Here is a 22,042-nt window from a genome sequence, read left to right as displayed (position 1 = left end):
TAAATCAATTGTAGGTAACCATTTCAATCCTATGGCCCTAGAGTTGACAATTTCTGCTCTTAATTTACATGGCACTATTACCAGATACGGTAAATGACACCCTCTGTGGTGAGAGGTAACGTCCTTTATTAAACTTCTCCTATTGTTATGACCCTCAGCCACTAGTAGGTCTACAATTGTCAGTATTTATCACTGGTATGAAGATGCTCAGTAAAAGAGCAAAGAACCGGAATAGACTGAAACATCATTACAGGGCAACACTTAGAAAATCCCAACAAAAACCTAAGTGAAATGTTTTATTGTTTTACAAGATGCCTTGCCTCCAATACAGTAGGGTTGTCAACATAAACACCTCAATGTTACAGCTGTGTTGCACTGCACCAGTTTAATACTCCCCTCCCTATAAATGCAAAGCCAGTAGGATCTATCAGAGAAGCCAGGAGTCCTGGTCTGAGGCTGGAGGCCGTAGCCTGGGGATGGAAGTGGTTTAGCTCTGGCCTCCCAGGGTGTGCTTGTCAAACAGGTACTCTGCCATCTTGTTTTTGACAGCATCCATCTTGGTGAGGTTGGTGATGTGGTCTCCCAGCTTCTTAATGGCCTCCACCTGCTCATTCAGGTAATGGGTCTCCAGGAAGTCACACAGCTAGAGGGAAAACACAGGTCAGAAAAGAAAATGAATACAGACTATTGTAGATACAGTAACACACAAGAGCCTGGTGGTAATGGCATAAGGACAGATGAGGTGTCTGCAGTAAACATTTTTAACTAGGCAAGTCCGTTAACAAACACTTATTTACAATGACATCCTAACGTGGAACAGTGGGTTAACTGCCTTGTTCAGGGGCAGAATAGTTTTACCTTGTTGCTGCATTGAATCCCCTAGCTGACCTTTGTTACTGGCCCAACAATCTAACCACTAGACAAGCAGCGGCCCCTTACGTATTAGCTGCATTGTGCGTGAAGCAGGTCACACAATCCTGTGTCATTAGTTATCATCTCCTAGGACAGTACCTGTATTCTATGTGATACATACATGTGGTTCCACCATAACTTACATGGGGGTCAACCTTGTCAGAGGCAATCTTGTGCAGGTCCAGCAGGGCCTGGTTCACATTCTTCTCCAGCTGCAGAGCACACTGCATGGCCTCCAGCCCATTGCCCCACTCATCACGTTCTGGCTTCTACACAGGCCAGAGTGAACACAGGAGGGTTAGGGACTACTAGCAAACGTTAAGGTTTGGATAAAGTGAACAGTGTTACATCCCTCACACTGTTTCAGTTCAGTGGTTAGAGGCAGTATGTTTAGCAATACTCCAGGTTCTCTAGATCAACTTAACGCTGGACACTCCATGGAGTAAAGACATTTTCTATCAGTCTACAATCTAAATGTGTTCGATGCTCAGGTGCTCACCTTGATGTCTTGGAGTAAAATGCGTCCACCTCTCTTGTTCTGGAAGGAGAGTAGCTTGTCGGCGTGCTCCCGCTCCTCATCGCTGTTCTCCTTGAAGAAATGCGCGAAGCCACGCAGCGCCACATCGTCACGGGAGAAATAGAAAGCCTGGGTGGATAAACAAACATTGTAGTTAGAATGCTGTCATATTTTTTCTCTTTTTCTGTTGTTGTGGCAACTAAGCTTGATGATAGGGATGAATCAGTCTAGTCTAGTCCGTTGTCTACTTGATAACCTGACATTTAACCTGTCAATGAGTTGTTACGCGCTCTGACCAAGGTAGGATAGATTTCCAACTTCATTTGAATGCTAGATCTACCCGAAGGCTCTTAATGGCCTAGCCAAGTAAAACTCAAATGTACTTCACGGAGTTGAGATTGGCTATTAATTGTCTAGGCATACAGAAAAGTAAAGTGAAAAGACATTTAGGCCCAGGCATAATAACACAGGTAGATCAACAGAACGGTCATCTTGGTAGACCCCTTACCATTGAGGTGTAGGTGTAGGAGGCAAACATCTCCAAGTTGATCATCCGGTTGATGGCAGCTTCGCAATCGTGGTGATAGTTCTGGCGGATCTGAGACTCCATCTCGTCAGATTTTATTTTATATCGAAATGAAAAGTACAAAAATAGAGTTTCTTAGACTATTTTGCTATTATAGTTCAAGTCAGTGATATGTTATCAACCCGGAATGTTCGATAACGCGGGACGAAGGCAGAGGAGTTCCGTTCAATCACTGTTGAAGCAAGAACTTCTTCATGCGTCTTCTCAGACTTGTGAACTGGAAGGAGCCTTGTTCGCTCTATTTATTGTTCCAAACGGAATGCGTCGGTGAAATCCACCCTCACAGAGCGTAGCCAATCACCTTTAGAATTTCAACAGGAACTAGGCGGGTCATTTGAAGACGAGCCCACTCATACACATGACCTAAAGCAAAGAGTATTTATTATATTGACAAGAGAGCCGAGTGACCACTCTATCAATGGAAATACATGTGCTCAACGATTGAAGACAGGCAAGATCAGGTGGGACCATTCTAGCCAATGACAGAGGAGGTACGCGTGTGAACACCACGCACAAATAAACTGCATTTTTCTCAAAGTTTCCGGAATGCCACATGCATCCACTTATATCAGTACATTTGTAAAAGCTTAAACATTACGAAACTTCTATTCGATCGTAATCCTCAAGTAATTTGAAAAAAATGGGCTTATCTCACGCAGACATATTATGGGCGGAGTAAATGCTCTCGCCTTGACCTCTTCATCTCGGTCCGTTCTTACTTTGTTTATTTCAAAGTAACATTCTATTGGAAACAAGTAAAGCAGCAGTATCAGCCAAAAGCAATGCTACAGTGCAGGTCTAACTACAGAAGTTATTGTTGAAAAATGTGTGTGTGTTATATCCTTAGAAGAAAATAAGAAGAATTTGAACACTCATTCTAATATTAGGCTAATTGAGAAATAGTCTACTTCTACTTTTGATTTGGAATATTAAAGGATTTAACTTTCAGATGCAGTTCTGTAAACTTCTGTTTCATTCTCTAAGAGCACATGTTTCAATAGCATATGTAGCTTAATTATTTACATTTTCCAGAATGCAGTCAAAAGAAAAACTGTAGGGTTTATCACACTTTTTTTTATGTCAGCTCATTTTTCAATATGAGGTATGGGAATACAGTAGTGGACAGAGAAAGAAAGGCTGGCTTTTGTAGAAATGGTATTTGTTGATACACCTTTCGGTGTATCTTTGCTGATGACTCAACACTATACACATCAGCTACCACAGCAGGTGATATAACTGCAACACTTAAGAGCTGCAGTCAGTTTCAGAATGGGTGGCATGAAATAAGTTAGTCCTAAATTCATTAATTTCAAAAACTAAAGGCATTGTATTTGGGACATAATATTAAAACACTAAACCCTAAACCTCAACTAAATCTTGTAATGAATAATGTGCAAATGTAACAAGTTGAGACTAAACTTCTGTCATGGTCAAAACATATTCTTAGCTACTGATACAACAGTAGCTTAGATTGGGATAGGTCTGTCCATAATAAAGCAAAGCTCTGCCTTCTTATCAACGCTATCAACAAGGTAGTGTCATGACGTTGGCCTGGGGGTAGATTTATGACAGTCATAAATACCTCTTCCCCCCTTTTTCCTCTCTCTACCCTACTGATGTTACATTTACAAACCCCTTGGTTAACATAGAGATTCTGGTAACATCAGAAGGTGGCGGGAAATTAACTATATTCTGGTAATCCGACCAATTGAACATATGCGGTGGTACTTAAGGAATGTCATGTCAGTTCGGTTGTCATCTGATACATTCTCATCAATGATAAGATGACAAACACTACAGTGGAAAGTCTACACATCAGAGTTATCGGATTCACATGGAATTGTTGTTCAATTTAAATGTTTGAATATGAAAGTATTCGTGATGCGATGAAATGTGATTTTAGCTTCTAAAATGTGAGATTTGGGTTTTCATGCTCAATCAGTGGCCCGCCCCTGTGAAGGGACATGGGCTATAAAACTTTTCAAACACGCCCTCCTCTCCCTACCTATATAAAGCCTTGACGACAATATAACCTCCTGTTCCGAGGATGTGAGGACGACGGTCCGATGTCAGGATGGTTCAGATAATAACTACAGAACGAAGCCAACATCATCGTGAGCTTTGGTTGTGAATGGTATGAACTTTGAACTCTTATTCACTACAGAAGTGATACCTCCTAGCCGTTGAGTTAGCAACAGCAGCTGCAAACGCAGGTTAGGAAGGAACAGACAGAGTATCCCATCTACCACACAATGACGTTACTACAACTTATCCAATTTACCAGCAGAGACATTCTTCAAAGGACAAAGGACTAGGTTGGGCAACACGGCCTTCCATCTACCACCAACCTACCGAAGCGCAGCTCAGAGTAAATATTTATTGCATTTTCCTTTTCCAAATGGGCGGTAATTTAGAATGCATAAGATACTGTATTTATGATAGCACAGCTTCTTCCTTTGATACTCAGTCTTCCCGCTCTTTCACTCAAACCCAGACCCTTTTGTTTTGTGGAACAAGCTGTCATATCTGTTCCGCCCGCTAGGGACGTTTTCCTTTATGACGTAATTTGTAATCGAGGTATAATTCATTCTTTGTATATGTAATTCTGTGTGATTAGTTAGGTATTTGGTACATAAATAATTAAACCCAATATTGGATTGCTGATTCAACTTGTTAGCCAGGGTTCGTGAAGATAACCAAGAATTTACAACTTTCAGATGAGACTGAATTAAGGTGACGATTAATATTGACTGCTATATTGATGTAAAATATTACTAGTTCTTTAAGAGTTTATTCGGAAGAAACAGCTCAAAAATATTATTTTGTGGTGCCCCGACTCCCTAGTTAATTACATTTACATGATTAGCTCAATCAGGTAATATTAATTACGGAGAAATTATTTTATAGAATAGCATGTCATATCACTTAATATGGCATATCCAAAGACACGACAGAAGGTTCTACAGGCCCTTGTTTTGTCGCACCTGGACTACTCTCCAGTCATGTGGTCAGGTGCCAAAAACGACTTAGGAAAATTACAATTGGCCAAGAACTGGGCAGCACGACTCACCCTTAAATGTACACAGAGAGCTTACATTAATATTATAAATATCAATCTCTCATGGCTCAAAGTAGAGATTTACTTCATCACTACTTGTATTTGTGAGAATTATTGACATGTTGAATGCACCCAGCTGTCAGTTTAAACTACGAGCACACAACTCAGACACCAATGCATACTCCACAAGACATGCCACCAGGTCTCTTCACTGTCCCCAAGTCCAGGACAGACTATGGGAGGTGCACAGTACTACAGAGAGCCATGACATGGCTGCTATTCCACATCAAGTAACTCATGCAAGCAGTAAAATAAGATTTAAAATTAGATAAAAATACAATTTATGGGACAGTGAAGAGACACATTTGCACTATAGACACACATGGATTTTGTGTTGTAGATATGGTAGTAGAGTAGTGGCCTGAGGGCAAATCTTAATGTGTTGTGAAATCTGTTTTGTAATGAAAGGTTAGTTTTATTGTATAGAACTGCCTTTAATTTGCCAGACCCCATGAAGAGTAACTGCTGCCTTGACATCAGCTAATAGGGATCCATAAATACAATTGTTGGTAAATTAAAGATTATGCAATTTAATCAGATGCCATCTCAAGGCCTTTTGGGGTATGTCAGAATATCCCAAAACTCTGGCCCTCTGTATTGCCTTTTCATGTCAAATATGTTTTCAAATAGAATGACAGTTGTGAAACTTTACCCTAAATATTAACCAACTTAGTGAATACCATTACCATAAAAATGTACTCAATTTTACCATGTCAATACTTCTTAGTTGTAAATGTTGGTGACAGTTGTGAAAAGTAGCAATTATTGAAAATGCAATTGCTGATTAGACACTTCTCATTAGGCTATTTTCCCCATTAACCAAGTGGTCTACTTTAAACTCATGTACTATATGGACACATTTACAATGTCGATCAATCTCTTCCAGTTAAAGTTAAGCCTGCCTGTCAATTACCAAAATGAACATATTCAGTAAATTACCAGTAGCTCTGCGACCATATGACAGCTCCAATAAGCCCCTTATGGTGAATGAGAGGCTTGAAGACTCATTACTATTTGGAGCATTCAGTTCTTTGATGTAGGGGAACAATTGGGCATTACCAACTGAAATAAATAGAAAGATTAATTTCGTGTCAGTAATAGCAAAACTCCATAAAAAAGCACCATAACAGCTGGTTAACAGGTTTGATTGACCGCTAGGCTGTCTAATAAACTTGTGATCCACAGCGTAAAATGTATAAATCAATTGTAGGTAACCATTTCAATCCTATGGCCCTAGAGTTGACAATTTCTGCTCTTAATTTACATGGCACTATTACCAGATACGGTAAATGACACCCTCTGTGGTGAGAGGTAACGTCCTTTATTAAACTTCTCCTATTGTTATGACCCTCAGCCACTAGTAGGTCTACAATTGTCAGTATTTATCACTGGTATGAAGATGCTCAGTAAAAGAGCAAAGAACCGGAATAGACTGAAACATCATTACAGGGCAACACTTAGAAAATCCCAACAAAAACCTAAGTGAAATGTTTTATTGTTTTACAAGATGCCTTGCCTCCAATACAGTAGGGTTGTCAACATAAACACCTCAATGTTACAGCTGTGTTGCACTGCACCAGTTTAATACTCCCCTCCCTATAAATGCAAAGCCAGTAGGATCTATCAGAGAAGCCAGGAGTCCTGGTCTGAGGCTGGAGGCCGTAGCCTGGGGATGGAAGTGGTTTAGCTCTGGCCTCCCAGGGTGTGCTTGTCAAACAGGTACTCTGCCATCTTGTTTTTGACAGCATCCATCTTGGTGAGGTTGGTGATGTGGTCTCCCAGCTTCTTAATGGCCTCCACCTGCTCATTCAGGTAATGGGTCTCCAGGAAGTCACACAGCTAGAGGGAAAACACAGGTCAGAAAAGAAAATGAATACAGACTATTGTAGATACAGTAACACACAAGAGCCTGGTGGTAATGGCATAAGGACAGATGAGGTGTCTGCAGTAAACATTTTTAACTAGGCAAGTCCGTTAACAAACACTTATTTACAATGACATCCTAACGTGGAACAGTGGGTTAACTGCCTTGTTCAGGGGCAGAATAGTTTTACCTTGTTGCTGCATTGAATCCCCTAGCTGACCTTTGTTACTGGCCCAACAATCTAACCACTAGACAAGCAGCGGCCCCTTACGTATTAGCTGCATTGTGCGTGAAGCAGGTCACACAATCCTGTGTCATTAGTTATCATCTCCTAGGACAGTACCTGTATTCTATGTGATACATACATGTGGTTCCACCATAACTTACATGGGGGTCAACCTTGTCAGAGGCAATCTTGTGCAGGTCCAGCAGGGCCTGGTTCACATTCTTCTCCAGCTGCAGAGCACACTGCATGGCCTCCAGCCCATTGCCCCACTCATCACGTTCTGGCTTCTACACAGGCCAGAGTGAACACAGGAGGGTTAGGGACTACTAGCAAACGTTAAGGTTTGGATAAAGTGAACAGTGTTACATCCCTCACACTGTTTCAGTTCAGTGGTTAGAGGCAGTATGTTTAGCAATACTCCAGGTTCTCTAGATCAACTTAACGCTGGACACTCCATGGAGTAAAGACATTTTCTATCAGTCTACAATCTAAATGTGTTCGATGCTCAGGTGCTCACCTTGATGTCTTGGAGTAAAATGCGTCCACCTCTCTTGTTCTGGAAGGAGAGTAGCTTGTCGGCGTGCTCCCGCTCCTCATCGCTGTTCTCCTTGAAGAAATGCGCGAAGCCACGCAGCGCCACATCGTCACGGGAGAAATAGAAAGCCTGGGTGGATAAACAAACATTGTAGTTAGAATGCTGTCATATTTTTTCTCTTTTTCTGTTGTTGTGGCAACTAAGCTTGATGATAGGGATGAATCAGTCTAGTCTAGTCCGTTGTCTACTTGATAACCTGACATTTAACCTGTCAATGAGTTGTTACGCGCTCTGACCAAGGTAGGATAGATTTCCAACTTCATTTGAATGCTAGATCTACCCGAAGGCTCTTAATGGCCTAGCCAAGTAAAACTCAAATGTACTTCACGGAGTTGAGATTGGCTATTAATTGTCTAGGCATACAGAAAAGTAAAGTGAAAAGACATTTAGGCCCAGGCATAATAACACAGGTAGATCAACAGAACGGTCATCTTGGTAGACCCCTTACCATTGAGGTGTAGGTGTAGGAGGCAAACATCTCCAAGTTGATCATCCGGTTGATGGCAGCTTCGCAATCGTGGTGATAGTTCTGGCGGATCTGAGACTCCATCTCGTCAGATTTAATTTTATATCGAAATGAAAAGTACAAAAATAGAGTTTCTTAGACTATTTTGCTATTATAGTTCAAGTCAGTGATATGTTATCAACCCGGAATGTTCGATAACGCGGGACGAAGGCAGAGGAGTTCCGTTCAATCACTGTTGAAGCAAGAACTTCTTCATGCGTCTTCTCAGACTTGTGAACTGGAAGGAGCCTTGTTCGCTCTATTTATTGTTCCAAACGGAATGCGTCGGTGAAATCCACCCTCACAGAGCGTAGCCAATCACCTTTAGAATTTCAACAGGAACTAGGCGGGTCATTTGAAGACGAGCCCACTCATACACATGACCTAAAGCAAAGAGTATTTATTATATTGACAAGAGAGCCGAATGACCACTCTATCAATGGAAATACATGTGCTCAACGATTGAAGACAGGCAAGATCAGGTGGGACCATTCTAGCCAATGACAGAGGAGGTACGCGTGTGAACACCACGCACAAATAAACTGCATTTTTCTCAAAGTTTCCGGAATGCCACATGCATCCACTTATATCAGTACATTTGTAAGAGCTTAAACATTACGAAACTTCTATTCGATCGTAATCCTCAAGTAATTTGAAAAAAATGGGCTTATCTCACGCAGACATATTATGGGCGGAGTAAATGCTCTCGCCTTGACCTCTTCATCTCGGTCCGTTCTTACTTTGTTTATTTCAAAGTAACATTCTATTGGAAACAACTAAAGCAGCAGTATCAGCCAAAAGCAATGCTACAGTGCAGGTCTAACTACAGAAGTTATTGTTGAAAAATGTGTGTGTGTTATATCCTTAGAAGAAAATAAGAAGAATTTGAACACTCATTCTAATATTAGGCTAATTGAGAAATAGTCTACTTCTACTTTTGATTTGGAATATTAAAGGAATTTAACTTTCAGATGCAGTTCTGTAAACTTCTGTTTCATTCTCTAAGAGCACATGTTTCAATAGCATATGTAGCTTAATTATTTACATTTTCCAGAATGCAGTCAAAAGAAAAACTGTAGGGTTTATCACACTTTTTTTTATGTCAGCTCATTTTTCAATATGAGGTATGGGAATACAGTAGTGGACAGAGAAAGAAAGGCTGGCTTTTGTAGAAATGGTATTTGTTGATACACCTTTCGGTGTATCTTTGCTGATGACTCAACACTATACACATCAGCTACCACAGCAGGTGATATAACTGCAACACTTAAGAGCTGCAGTCAGTTTCAGAATGGGTGGCATGAAATAAGTTAGTCCTAAATTCATTAATTTCAAAAACTAAAGGCATTGTATTTGGGACATAATATTAAAACACTAAACCCTAAACCTCAACTAAATCTTGTAATGAATAATGTGCAAATGTAACAAGTTGAGACTAAACTTCTGTCATGGTCAAAACATATTCTTAGCTACTGATACAACAGTAGCTTAGATTGGGATAGGTCTGTCCATAATAAAGCAAAGCTCTGCCTTCTTATCAACGCTATCAACAAGGTAGTGTCATGACGTTGGCCTGGGGGTAGATTTATGACAGTCATAAATACCTCTTCCCCCCTTTTTCCTCTCTCTACCCTACTGATGTTACATTTACAAACCCCTTGGTTAACATAGAGATTCTGGTAACATCAGAAGGTGGCGGGAAATGAACTATATTCTGGTAATCCGACCAATTGAACATATGCGGTGGTACTTAAGGAATGTCATGTCAGTTCGGTTGTCATCTGATACATTCTCATCAATGATAAGATGACAAACACTACAGTGGAAAGTCTACACATCAGAGTTATCGGATTCACATGGAATTGTTGTTCAATTTAAATGTTTGAATATGAAAGTATTCGTGATGCGATGAAATGTGATTTTAGCTTCTAAAATGTGAGATTTGGGTTTTCATGCTCAATCAGTGGCCCGCCCCTGTGAAGGGACATGGGCTATAAAACTTTTCAAACACGCCCTCCTCTCCCTACCTATATAAAGCCTTGACGACAATATAACCTCCTGTTCCGAGGATGTGAGGACGACGGTCCGATGTCAGGATGGTTCAGATAATAACTACAGAACGAAGCCAACATCATCGTGAGCTTTGGTTGTGAATGGTATGAACTTTGAACTCTTATTCACTACAGAAGTGATACCTCCTAGCCGTTGAGTTAGCAACAGCAGCTGCAAACGCAGGTTAGGAAGGAACAGACAGAGTATCCCATCTACCACACAATGACGTTACTACAACTTATCCAATTTACCAGCAGAGACATTCTTCAAAGGACAAAGGACTAGGTTGGGCAACACGGCCTTCCATCTACCACCAACCTACCGAAGCGCAGCTCAGAGTAAATATTTATTGCATTTTCCTTTTCCAAATGGGCGGTAATTTAGAATGCATAAGATACTGTATTTATGATAGCACAGCTTCTTCCTTTGATACTCAGTCTTCCCGCTCTTTCACTCAAACCCAGACCCTTTTGTTTTGTGGAACAAGCTGTCATATCTGTTCCGCCCGCTAGGGACGTTTTCCTTTATGACGTAATTTGTAATCGAGGTATAATTCATTCTTTGTATATGTAATTCTGTGTGATTAGTTTGGTATTTGGTACATAAATAATTAAACCCAATATTGGATTGCTGATTCAACTTGTTAGCCAGGGTTCGTGAAGATAACCAAGAATTTACAACTTTCAGATGAGACTGAATTAAGGTGACGATTAATATTGACTGCTATATTGATGTAAAATATTACTAGTTCTTTAAGAGTTTATTCGGAAGAAACAGCTCAAAAATATTATTTTGTGGTGCCCCGACTCCCTAGTTAATTACATTTACATGATTAGCTCAATCAGGTAATATTAATTACGGAGAAATTATTTTATAGAATAGCATGTCATATCACTTAATATGGCATATCCAAAGACACGACAGAAGGTTCTACAGGCCCTTGTTTTGTCGCACCTGGACTACTCTCCAGTCATGTGGTCAGGTGCCAAAAACGACTTAGGAAAATTACAATTGGCCAAGAACTGGGCAGCACGACTCACCCTTAAATGTACACAGAGAGCTTACATTAATATTATAAATATCAATCTCTCATGGCTCAAAGTAGAGATTTACTTCATCACTACTTGTATTTGTGAGAATTATTGACATGTTGAATGCACCCAGCTGTCAGTTTAAACTACGAGCACACAACTCAGACACCAATGCATACTCCACAAGACATGCCACCAGGTCTCTTCACTGTCCCCAAGTCCAGGACAGACTATGGGAGGTGCACAGTACTACAGAGAGCCATGACATGGCTGCTATTCCACATCAAGTAACTCATGCAAGCAGTAAAATAAGATTTAAAATTAGATAAAAATACAATTTATGGGACAGTGAAGAGACACATTTGCACTATAGACACACATGGATTTTGTGTTGTAGATATGGTAGTAGAGTAGTGGCCTGAGGGCAAATCTTAATGTGTTGTGAAATCTGTTTTGTAATGAAAGGTTAGTTTTATTGTATAGAACTGCCTTTAATTTGCCAGACCCCATGAAGAGTAACTGCTGCCTTGACATCAGCTAATAGGGATCCATAAATACAATTGTTGGTAAATTAAAGATTATGCAATTTAATCAGATGCCATCTCAAGGCCTTTTGGGGTATGTCAGAATATCCCAAAACTCTGGCCCTCTGTATTGCCTTTTCATGTCAAATATGTTTTCAAATAGAATGACAGTTGTGAAACTTTACCCTAAATATTAACCAACTTAGTGAATACCATTACCATAAAAATGTACTCAATTTTACCATGTCAATACTTCTTAGTTGTAAATGTTGGTGACAGTTGTGAAAAGTAGCAATTATTGAAAATGCAATTGCTGATTAGACACTTCTCATTAGGCTATTTTCCCCATTAACCAAGTGGTCTACTTTAAACTCATGTACTATATGGACACATTTACAATGTCGATCAATCTCTTCCAGTTAAAGTTAAGCCTGCCTGTCAATTACCAAAATGAACATATTCAGTAAATTACCAGTAGCTCTGCGACCATATGACAGCTCCAATAAGCCCCTTATGGTGAATGAGAGGCTTGAAGACTCATTACTATTTGGAGCATTCAGTTCTTTGATGTAGGGGAACAATTGGGCATTACCAACTGAAATAAATAGAAAGATTAATTTCGTGTCAGTAATAGCAAAACTCCATAAAAAAGCACCATAACAGCTGGTTAACAGGTTTGATTGACCGCTAGGCTGTCTAATAAACTTGTGATCCACAGCGTAAAATGTATAAATCAATTGTAGGTAACCATTTCAATCCTATGGCCCTAGAGTTGACAATTTCTGCTCTTAATTTACATGGCACTATTACCAGATACGGTAAATGACACCCTCTGTGGTGAGAGGTAACGTCCTTTATTAAACTTCTCCTATTGTTATGACCCTCAGCCACTAGTAGGTCTACAATTGTCAGTATTTATCACTGGTATGAAGATGCTCAGTAAAAGAGCAAAGAACCGGAATAGACTGAAACATCATTACAGGGCAACACTTAGAAAATCCCAACAAAAACCTAAGTGAAATGTTTTATTGTTTTACAAGATGCCTTGCCTCCAATACAGTAGGGTTGTCAACATAAACACCTCAATGTTACAGCTGTGTTGCACTGCACCAGTTTAATACTCCCCTCCCTATAAATGCAAAGCCAGTAGGATCTATCAGAGAAGCCAGGAGTCCTGGTCTGAGGCTGGAGGCCGTAGCCTGGGGATGGAAGTGGTTTAGCTCTGGCCTCCCAGGGTGTGCTTGTCAAACAGGTACTCTGCCATCTTGTTTTTGACAGCATCCATCTTGGTGAGGTTGGTGATGTGGTCTCCCAGCTTCTTAATGGCCTCCACCTGCTCATTCAGGTAATGGGTCTCCAGGAAGTCACACAGCTAGAGGGAAAACACAGGTCAGAAAAGAAAATGAATACAGACTATTGTAGATACAGTAACACACAAGAGCCTGGTGGTAATGGCATAAGGACAGATGAGGTGTCTGCAGTAAACATTTTTAACTAGCGAAGTCCGTTAACAAACACTTATTTACAATGACATCCTAACGTGGAACAGTGGGTTAACTGCCTTGTTCAGGGGCAGAATAGTTTTACCTTGTTGCTGCATTGAATCCCCTAGCTGACCTTTGTTACTGGCCCAACAATCTAACCACTAGACAAGCAGCGGCCCCTTACGTATTAGCTGCATTGTGCGTGAAGCAGGTCACACAATCCTGTGTCATTAGTTATCATCTCCTAGGACAGTACCTGTATTCTATGTGATACATACATGTGGTTCCACCATAACTTACATGGGGGTCAACCTTGTCAGAGGCAATCTTGTGCAGGTCCAGCAGGGCCTGGTTCACATTCTTCTCCAGCTGCAGAGCACACTGCATGGCCTCCAGCCCATTGCCCCACTCATCACGTTCTGGCTTCTACACAGGCCAGAGTGAACACAGGAGGGTTAGGGACTACTAGCAAACGTTAAGGTTTGGATAAAGTGAACAGTGTTACATCCCTCACACTGTTTCAGTTCAGTGGTTAGAGGCAGTATGTTTAGCAATACTCCAGGTTCTCTAGATCAACTTAACGCTGGACACTCCATGGAGTAAAGACATTTTCTATCAGTCTACAATCTAAATGTGTTCGATGCTCAGGTGCTCACCTTGATGTCTTGGAGTAAAATGCGTCCACCTCTCTTGTTCTGGAAGGAGAGTAGCTTGTCGGCGTGCTCCCGCTCCTCATCGCTGTTCTCCTTGAAGAAATGCGCGAAGCCACGCAGCGCCACATCGTCACGGGAGAAATAGAAAGCCTGGGTGGATAAACAAACATTGTAGTTAGAATGCTGTCATATTTTTTCTCTTTTTCTGTTGTTGTGGCAACTAAGCTTGATGATAGGGATGAATCAGTCTAGTCTAGTCCGTTGTCTACTTGATAACCTGACATTTAACCTGTCAATGAGTTGTTACGCGCTCTGACCAAGGTAGGATAGATTTCCAACTTCATTTGAATGCTAGATCTACCCGAAGGCTCTTAATGGCCTAGCCAAGTAAAACTCAAATGTACTTCACGGAGTTGAGATTGGCTATTAATTGTCTAGGCATACAGAAAAGTAAAGTGAAAAGACATTTAGGCCCAGGCATAATAACACAGGTAGATCAACAGAACGGTCATCTTGGTAGACCCCTTACCATTGAGGTGTAGGTGTAGGAGGCAAACATCTCCAAGTTGATCATCCGGTTGATGGCAGCTTCGCAATCGTGGTGATAGTTCTGGCGGATCTGAGACTCCATCTCGTCAGATTTTATTTTATATCGAAATGAAAAGTACAAAAATAGAGTTTCTTAGACTATTTTGCTATTATAGTTCAAGTCAGTGATATGTTATCAACCCGGAATGTTCGATAACGCGGGACGAAGGCAGAGGAGTTCCGTTCAATCACTGTTGAAGCAAGAACTTCTTCATGCGTCTTCTCAGACTTGTGAACTGGAAGGAGCCTTGTTCGCTCTATTTATTGTTCCAAACGGAATGCGTCAGTGAAATCCACCCTCACAGAGCGTAGCCAATCACCTTTAGAATTTCAACAGGAACTAGGCGGGTCATTTGAAGACGAGCCCACTCATACACATGACCTAAAGCAAAGAGTATTTATTATATTGACAAGAGAGCCGAGTGACCACTCTATCAATGGAAATACATGTGCTCAACGATTGAAGACAGGCAAGATCAGGTGGGACCATTCTAGCCAATGACAGAGGAGGTACGCGTGTGAACACCACGCACAAATAAACTGCATTTTTCTCAAAGTTTCCGGAATGCCACATGCATCCACTTATATCAGTACATTTGTAAAAGCTTAAACATTACGAAACTTCTATTCGATCGTAATCCTCAAGTAATTTGAAAAAAATGGGCTTATCTCACGCAGACATATTATGGGCGGAGTAAATGCTCTCGCCTTGACCTCTTCATCTCGGTCCGTTCTTACTTTGTTTATTTCAAAGTAACATTCTATTGGAAACAAGTAAAGCAGCAGTATCAGCCAAAAGCAATGCTACAGTGCAGGTCTAACTACAGAAGTTATTGTTGAAAAATGTGTGTGTGTTATATCCTTAGAAGAAAATAAGAAGAATTTGAACACTCATTCTAATATTAGGCTAATTGAGAAATAGTCTACTTCTACTTTTGATTTGGAATATTAAAGGATTTAACTTTCAGATGCAGTTCTGTAAACTTCTGTTTCATTCTCTAAGAGCACATGTTTCAATAGCATATGTAGCTTAATTATTTACATTTTCCAGAATGCAGTCAAAAGAAAAACTGTAGGGTTTATCACACTTTTTTTTATGTCAGCTCATTTTTCAATATGAGGTATGGGAATACAGTAGTGGACAGAGAAAGAAAGGCTGGCTTTTGTAGAAATGGTATTTGTTGATACACCTTTCGGTGTATCTTTGCTGATGACTCAACACTATACACATCAGCTACCACAGCAGGTGATATAACTGCAACACTTAAGAGCTGCAGTCAGTTTCAGAATGGGTGGCATGAAATAAGTTAGTCCTAAATTCATTAATTTCAAAAACTAAAGGCATTGTATTTGGGACATAATATTAAAACACTAAACCCTAAACCTCAACTAAATCTTGTAATGAATAATGTGCAAATGTAACAAGTTGAGACTAAACTTCTGTCATGGTCAAAACATATTCTTAGCTACTGATACAACAGTAGCTTAGATTGGGATAGGTCTGTCCATAATAAAGCAAAGCTCTGCCTTCTTATCAACGCTATCAACAAGGTAGTGTCATGACGTTGGCCTGGGGGTAGATTTATGACAGTCATAAATACCTCTTCCCCCCTTTTTCCTCTCTCTACCCTACTGATGTTACATTTACAAACCCCTTGGTTAACATAGAGATTCTGGTAACATCAGAAGGTGGCGGGAAATGAACTATATTCTGGTAATCCGACCAATTGAACATATGCGGTGGTACTTAAGGAATGTCATGTCAGTTCGGTTGTCATCTGATACATTCTCATCAATGATAAGATGACAAACACTACAGTGGAAAGTCTACACATCAGAGTTATCGGATTCACATGGAATTGTTGTTCAATTTAAATGTTTGAATATGAAAGTATTCGTGATGCGATGAAATGTGATTTTAGCTTCTAAAATGTGAGATTTGGGTTTTCATGCTCAATCAGTGGCCCGCCCCTGTGAAGGGACATGGGCTATAAAACTTTTCAAACACGCCCTCCTCTCCCTACCTATATAAAGCCTTGACGACAATATAACCTCCTGTTCCGAGGATGTGAGGACGACGGTCCGATGTCAGGATGGTTCAGATAATAACTACAGAACGAAGCCAACATCATCGTGAGCTTTGGTTGTGAATGGTATGAACTTTGAACTCTTATTCACTACAGAAGTGATACCTCCTAGCCGTTGAGTTAGCAACAGCAGCTGCAAACGCAGGTTAGGAAGGAACAGACAGAGTATCCCATCTACCACACAATGACGTTACTACAACTTATCCAATTTACCAGCAGAGACATTCTTCAAAGGACAAAGGACTAGGTTGGGCAACACGGCCTTCCATCTACCACCAACCTACCGAAGCGCAGCTCAGAGTAAATATTTATTGCATTTTCCTTTTCCAAATGGGCGGTAATTTAGAATGCATAAGATACTGTATTTATGATAGCACAGCTTCTTCCTTTGATACTCAGTCTTCCCGCTCTTTCACTCAAACCCAGACCCTTTTGTTTTGTGGAACAAGCTGTCATATCTGTTCCGCCCGCTAGGGACGTTTTCCTTTATGACGTAATTTGTAATCGAGGTATAATTCATTCTTTGTATATGTAATTCTGTGTGATTAGTTAGGTATTTGGTACATAAATAATTAAACCCAATATTGGATTGCTGATTCAACTTGTTAGCCAGGGTTCGTGAAGATAACCAAGAATTTACAACTTTCAGATGAGACTGAATTAAGGTGACGATTAATATTGACTGCTATATTGATGTAAAATATTACTAGTTCTTTAAGAGTTTATTCGGAAGAAACAGCTCAAAAATATTATTTTGTGGTGCCCCGACTCCCTAGTTAATTACATTTACATGATTAGCTCAATCAGGTAATATTAATTACGGAGAAATTATTTTATAGAATAGCATGTCATATCACTTAATATGGCATATCCAAAGACACGACAGAAGGTTCTACAGGCCCTTGTTTTGTCGCACCTGGACTACTCTCCAGTCATGTGGTCAGGTGCCAAAAACGACTTAGGAAAATTACAATTGGCCAAGAACTGGGCAGCACGACTCACCCTTAAATGTACACAGAGAGCTTACATTAATATTATAAATATCAATCTCTCATGGCTCAAAGTAGAGATTTACTTCATCACTACTTGTATTTGTGAGAATTATTGACATGTTGAATGCACCCAGCTGTCAGTTTAAACTACGAGCACACAACTCAGACACCAATGCATACTCCACAAGACATGCCACCAGGTCTCTTCACTGTCCCCAAGTCCAGGACAGACTATGGGAGGTGCACAGTACTACAGAGAGCCATGACATGGCTGCTATTCCACATCAAGTAACTCATGCAAGCAGTAAAATAAGATTTAAAATTAGATAAAAATACAATTTATGGGACAGTGAAGAGACACATTTGCACTATAGACACACATGGATTTTGTGTTGTAGATATGGTAGTAGAGTAGTGGCCTGAGGGCAAATCTTAATGTGTTGTGAAATCTGTTTTGTAATGAAAGGTTAGTTTTATTGTATAGAACTGCCTTTAATTTGCCAGACCCCATGAAGAGTAACTGCTGCCTTGACATCAGCTAATAGGGATCCATAAATACAATTGTTGGTAAATTAAAGATTATGCAATTTAATCAGATGCCATCTCAAGGCCTTTTGGGGTATGTCAGAATATCCCAAAACTCTGGCCCTCTGTATTGCCTTTTCATGTCAAATATGTTTTCAAATAGAATGACAGTTGTGAAACTTTACCCTAAATATTAACCAACTTAGTGAATACCATTACCATAAAAATGTACTCAATTTTACCATGTCAATACTTCTTAGTTGTAAATGTTGGTGACAGTTGTGAAAAGTAGCAATTATTGAAAATGCAATTGCTGATTAGACACTTCTCATTAGGCTATTTTCCCCATTAACCAAGTGGTCTACTTTAAACTCATGTACTATATGGACACATTTACAATGTCGATCAATCTCTTCCAGTTAAAGTTAAGCCTGCCTGTCAATTACCAAAATGAACATATTCAGTAAATTACCAGTAGCTCTGCGACCATATGACAGCTCCAATAAGCCCCTTATGGTGAATGAGAGGCTTGAAGACTCATTACTATTTGGAGCATTCAGTTCTTTGATGTAGGGGAACAATTGGGCATTACCAACTGAAATAAATAGAAAGATTAATTTCGTGTCAGTAATAGCAAAACTCCATAAAAAAGCACCATAACAGCTGGTTAACAGGTTTGATTGACCGCTAGGCTGTCTAATAAACTTGTGATCCACAGCGTAAAATGTATAAATCAATTGTAGGTAACCATTTCAATCCTATGGCCCTAGAGTTGACAATTTCTGCTCTTAATTTACATGGCACTATTACCAGATACGGTAAATGACACCCTCTGTGGTGAGAGGTAACGTCCTTTATTAAACTTCTCCTATTGTTATGACCCTCAGCCACTAGTAGGTCTACAATTGTCAGTATTTATCACTGGTATGAAGATGCTCAGTAAAAGAGCAAAGAACCGGAATAGACTGAAACATCATTACAGGGCAACACTTAGAAAATCCCAACAAAAACCTAAGTGAAATGTTTTATTGTTTTACAAGATGCCTTGCCTCCAATACAGTAGGGTTGTCAACATAAACACCTCAATGTTACAGCTGTGTTGCACTGCACCAGTTTAATACTCCCCTCCCTATAAATGCAAAGCCAGTAGGATCTATCAGAGAAGCCAGGAGTCCTGGTCTGAGGCTGGAGGCCGTAGCCTGGGGATGGAAGTGGTTTAGCTCTGGCCTCCCAGGGTGTGCTTGTCAAACAGGTACTCTGCCATCTTGTTTTTGACAGCATCCATCTTGGTGAGGTTGGTGATGTGGTCTCCCAGCTTCTTAATGGCCTCCACCTGCTCATTCAGGTAATGGGTCTCCAGGAAGTCACACAGCTAGAGGGAAAACACAGGTCAGAAAAGAAAATGAATACAGACTATTGTAGATACAGTAACACACAAGAGCCTGGTGGTAATGGCATAAGGACAGATGAGGTGTCTGCAGTAAACATTTTTAACTAGCGAAGTCCGTTAACAAACACTTATTTACAATGACATCCTAACGTGGAACAGTGGGTTAACTGCCTTGTTCAGGGGCAGAATAGTTTTACCTTGTTGCTGCATTGAATCCCCTAGCTGACCTTTGTTACTGGCCCAACAATCTAACCACTAGACAAGCAGCGGCCCCTTACGTATTAGCTGCATTGTGCGTGAAGCAGGTCACACAATCCTGTGTCATTAGTTATCATCTCCTAGGACAGTACCTGTATTCTATGTGATACATACATGTGGTTCCACCATAACTTACATGGGGGTCAACCTTGTCAGAGGCAATCTTGTGCAGGTCCAGCAGGGCCTGGTTCACATTCTTCTCCAGCTGCAGAGCACACTGCATGGCCTCCAGCCCATTGCCCCACTCATCACGTTCTGGCTTCTACACAGGCCAGAGTGAACACAGGAGGGTTAGGGACTACTAGCAAACGTTAAGGTTTGGATAAAGTGAACAGTGTTACATCCCTCACACTGTTTCAGTTCAGTGGTTAGAGGCAGTATGTTTAGCAATACTCCAGGTTCTCTAGATCAACTTAACGCTGGACACTCCATGGAGTAAAGACATTTTCTATCAGTCTACAATCTAAATGTGTTCGATGCTCAGGTGCTCACCTTGATGTCTTGGAGTAAAATGCGTCCACCTCTCTTGTTCTGGAAGGAGAATAGCTTGTCGGCGTGCTCCCGCTCCTCATCGCTGTTCTCCTTGAAGAAATGCGCGAAGCCACGCAGCGCCACATCGTCACGGGAGAAATAGAAAGCCTGGGTGGATAAACAAACATTGTAGTTAGAATGCTGTCATATTTTTTCTCTTTTTCTGTTGTTGTGGCAACTAAGCTTGATGATAGGGATGAATCAGTCTAGTCTAGTCCGTTGTCTACTTGATAACCTGACATTTAACCTGTCAATGAGTTGTTACGCGCTCTGACCAAGGTAGGATAGATTTCCAACTTCATTTGAATGCTAGATCTACCCGAAGGCTCTTAATGGCCTAGCCAAGTAAAACTCAAATGTACTTCACGGAGTTGAGATTGGCTATTAATTGTCTAGGCATACAGAAAAGTAAAGTGAAAAGACATTTAGGCCCAGGCATAATAACACAGGTAGATCAACAGAACGGTCATCTTGGTAGACCCCTTACCATTGAGGTGTAGGTGTAGGAGGCAAACATCTCCAAGTTGATCATCCGGTTGATGGCAGCTTCGCAATCGTGGTGATAGTTCTGGCGGATCTGAGACTCCATCTCGTCAGATTTTATTTTATATCGAAATGAAAAGTACAAAAATAGAGTTTCTTAGACTATTTTGCTATTATAGTTCAAGTCAGTGATATGTTATCAACCCGGAATGTTCGATAACGCGGGACGAAGGCAGAGGAGTTCCGTTCAATCACTGTTGAAGCAAGAACTTCTTCATGCGTCTTCTCAGACTTGTGAACTGGAAGGAGCCTTGTTCGCTCTATTTATTGTTCCAAACGGAATGCGTCAGTGAAATCCACCCTCACAGAGCGTAGCCAATCACCTTTAGAATTTCAACAGGAACTAGGCGGGTCATTTGAAGACGAGCCCACTCATACACATGACCTAAAGCAAAGAGTATTTATTATATTGACAAGAGAGCCGAGTGACCACTCTATCAATGGAAATACATGTGCTCAACGATTGAAGACAGGCAAGATCAGGTGGGACCATTCTAGCCAATGACAGAGGAGGTACGCGTGTGAACACCACGCACAAATAAACTGCATTTTTCTCAAAGTTTCCGGAATGCCACATGCATCCACTTATATCAGTACATTTGTAAAAGCTTAAACATTACGAAACTTCTATTCGATCGTAATCCTCAAGTAATTTGAAAAAAATGGGCTTATCTCACGCAGACATATTATGGGCGGAGTAAATGCTCTCGCCTTGACCTCTTCATCTCGGTCCGTTCTTACTTTGTTTATTTCAAAGTAACATTCTATTGGAAACAACTAAAGCAGCAGTATCAGCCAAAAGCAATGCTACAGTGCAGGTCTAACTACAGAAGTTATTGTTGAAAAATGTGTGTGTGTTATATCCTTAGAAGAAAATAAGAAGAATTTGAACACTCATTCTAATATTAGGCTAATTGAGAAATAGTCTACTTCTACTTTTGATTTGGAATATTAAAGGAATTTAACTTTCAGATGCAGTTCTGTAAACTTCTGTTTCATTCTCTAAGAGCACATGTTTCAATAGCATATGTAGCTTAATTATTTACATTTTCCAGAATGCA

The 22,042-nt window shown here is 40.4% G+C and overlaps 4 protein-coding genes across 4 annotated transcripts; all 4 read right to left on the bottom strand.

The window, feature by feature from the left end:
• Window positions 1-279: 279 nt before the first annotated feature.
• Window positions 280-2,378, bottom strand: LOC110537949 (ferritin, middle subunit-like). Its single transcript, XM_036938013.1, has 4 exons — window positions 1,938-2,378; window positions 1,412-1,558; window positions 1,056-1,181; window positions 280-643 (listed from the first exon to the last, which is right to left on the bottom strand). The coding sequence occupies exons 1-4, from the start codon at window positions 2,037-2,039 to the stop codon at window positions 488-490; spliced, it is 531 nt and encodes a 176-aa protein (XP_036793908.1). The 5' UTR covers window positions 2,040-2,378; the 3' UTR covers window positions 280-487.
• A 4,230-nt stretch (window positions 2,379-6,608) lies between these two features.
• Window positions 6,609-8,656, bottom strand: LOC118937701 (ferritin, middle subunit-like). The gene is made up of 4 exons (XM_036938017.1): window positions 8,267-8,656; window positions 7,741-7,887; window positions 7,385-7,510; window positions 6,609-6,972 (listed from the first exon to the last, which is right to left on the bottom strand). Exons 1-4 carry the CDS (start codon window positions 8,366-8,368, stop codon window positions 6,817-6,819), a joined length of 531 nt encoding a protein of 176 aa, XP_036793912.1. The 5' UTR covers window positions 8,369-8,656; the 3' UTR covers window positions 6,609-6,816.
• Window positions 8,657-12,943: 4,287 nt separating this feature from the next.
• Window positions 12,944-14,830, bottom strand: LOC100136295 (ferritin H-3). The gene is given in 4 exon segments (NM_001124549.1): window positions 12,944-13,302; window positions 13,715-13,840; window positions 14,071-14,217; window positions 14,597-14,830. Coding segments are annotated over 4 exon segments (531 nt in total). The 5' UTR covers window positions 14,699-14,830; the 3' UTR covers window positions 12,944-13,146.
• Window positions 14,831-19,267: 4,437 nt separating this feature from the next.
• LOC110515900 (ferritin, middle subunit) lies at window positions 19,268-21,377 on the bottom strand. Its single transcript, XM_036938018.1, has 4 exons — window positions 20,926-21,377; window positions 20,400-20,546; window positions 20,044-20,169; window positions 19,268-19,631 (listed from the first exon to the last, which is right to left on the bottom strand). The coding sequence occupies exons 1-4, from the start codon at window positions 21,025-21,027 to the stop codon at window positions 19,476-19,478; spliced, it is 531 nt and encodes a 176-aa protein (XP_036793913.1). The 5' UTR covers window positions 21,028-21,377; the 3' UTR covers window positions 19,268-19,475.
• Window positions 21,378-22,042: the final 665 nt, after the last annotated feature.

This window comes from Oncorhynchus mykiss, chromosome 12 (genome assembly GCF_013265735.2).
Source record: "Oncorhynchus mykiss isolate Arlee chromosome 12, USDA_OmykA_1.1, whole genome shotgun sequence".
Classification (NCBI taxonomy): Eukaryota; Metazoa; Chordata; class Actinopteri; order Salmoniformes; family Salmonidae; genus Oncorhynchus; species Oncorhynchus mykiss.
The sequence above is the reverse complement of the archived record's forward strand: the minus strand, read 5'-3'. Positions and strand labels throughout refer to the sequence as shown.

What these genes read in the sequence shown, in the direction of transcription:
- LOC110515900 (XM_036938018.1), bottom strand. Translation starts at nt 21,027, where the DNA reads ATGGAGTCTCAGATCCGCCAGAACTATCACCACGATTGCGAAGCTGCC. An exon ending in CCTACACCTACACCTCAATG is followed by an intron (nt 20,547 to 20,925) that starts GTAAGGGGTCTA and finishes TTATCCACCCAG; the next exon opens with GCTTTCTATTTCTCCCGTGA. An exon ending in TTTTACTCCAAGACATCAAG is followed by an intron (nt 20,170 to 20,399) that starts GTGAGCACCTGA and finishes TGGCCTGTGTAG; the next exon opens with AAGCCAGAACGTGATGAGTG.
- LOC118937701 (XM_036938017.1), bottom strand. Translation starts at nt 8,368, where the DNA reads ATGGAGTCTCAGATCCGCCAGAACTATCACCACGATTGCGAAGCTGCC. An exon ending in CCTACACCTACACCTCAATG is followed by an intron (nt 7,888 to 8,266) that starts GTAAGGGGTCTA and finishes TTATCCACCCAG; the next exon opens with GCTTTCTATTTCTCCCGTGA. An exon ending in TTTTACTCCAAGACATCAAG is followed by an intron (nt 7,511 to 7,740) that starts GTGAGCACCTGA and finishes TGGCCTGTGTAG; the next exon opens with AAGCCAGAACGTGATGAGTG.
- LOC110537949 (XM_036938013.1), bottom strand. Translation starts at nt 2,039, where the DNA reads ATGGAGTCTCAGATCCGCCAGAACTATCACCACGATTGCGAAGCTGCC. An exon ending in CCTACACCTACACCTCAATG is followed by an intron (nt 1,559 to 1,937) that starts GTAAGGGGTCTA and finishes TTATCCACCCAG; the next exon opens with GCTTTCTATTTCTCCCGTGA. An exon ending in CTGACAAGGTTGACCCCCAT is followed by an intron (nt 644 to 1,055) that starts GTAAGTTATGGT and finishes TTTTCCCTCTAG; the next exon opens with CTGTGTGACTTCCTGGAGAC.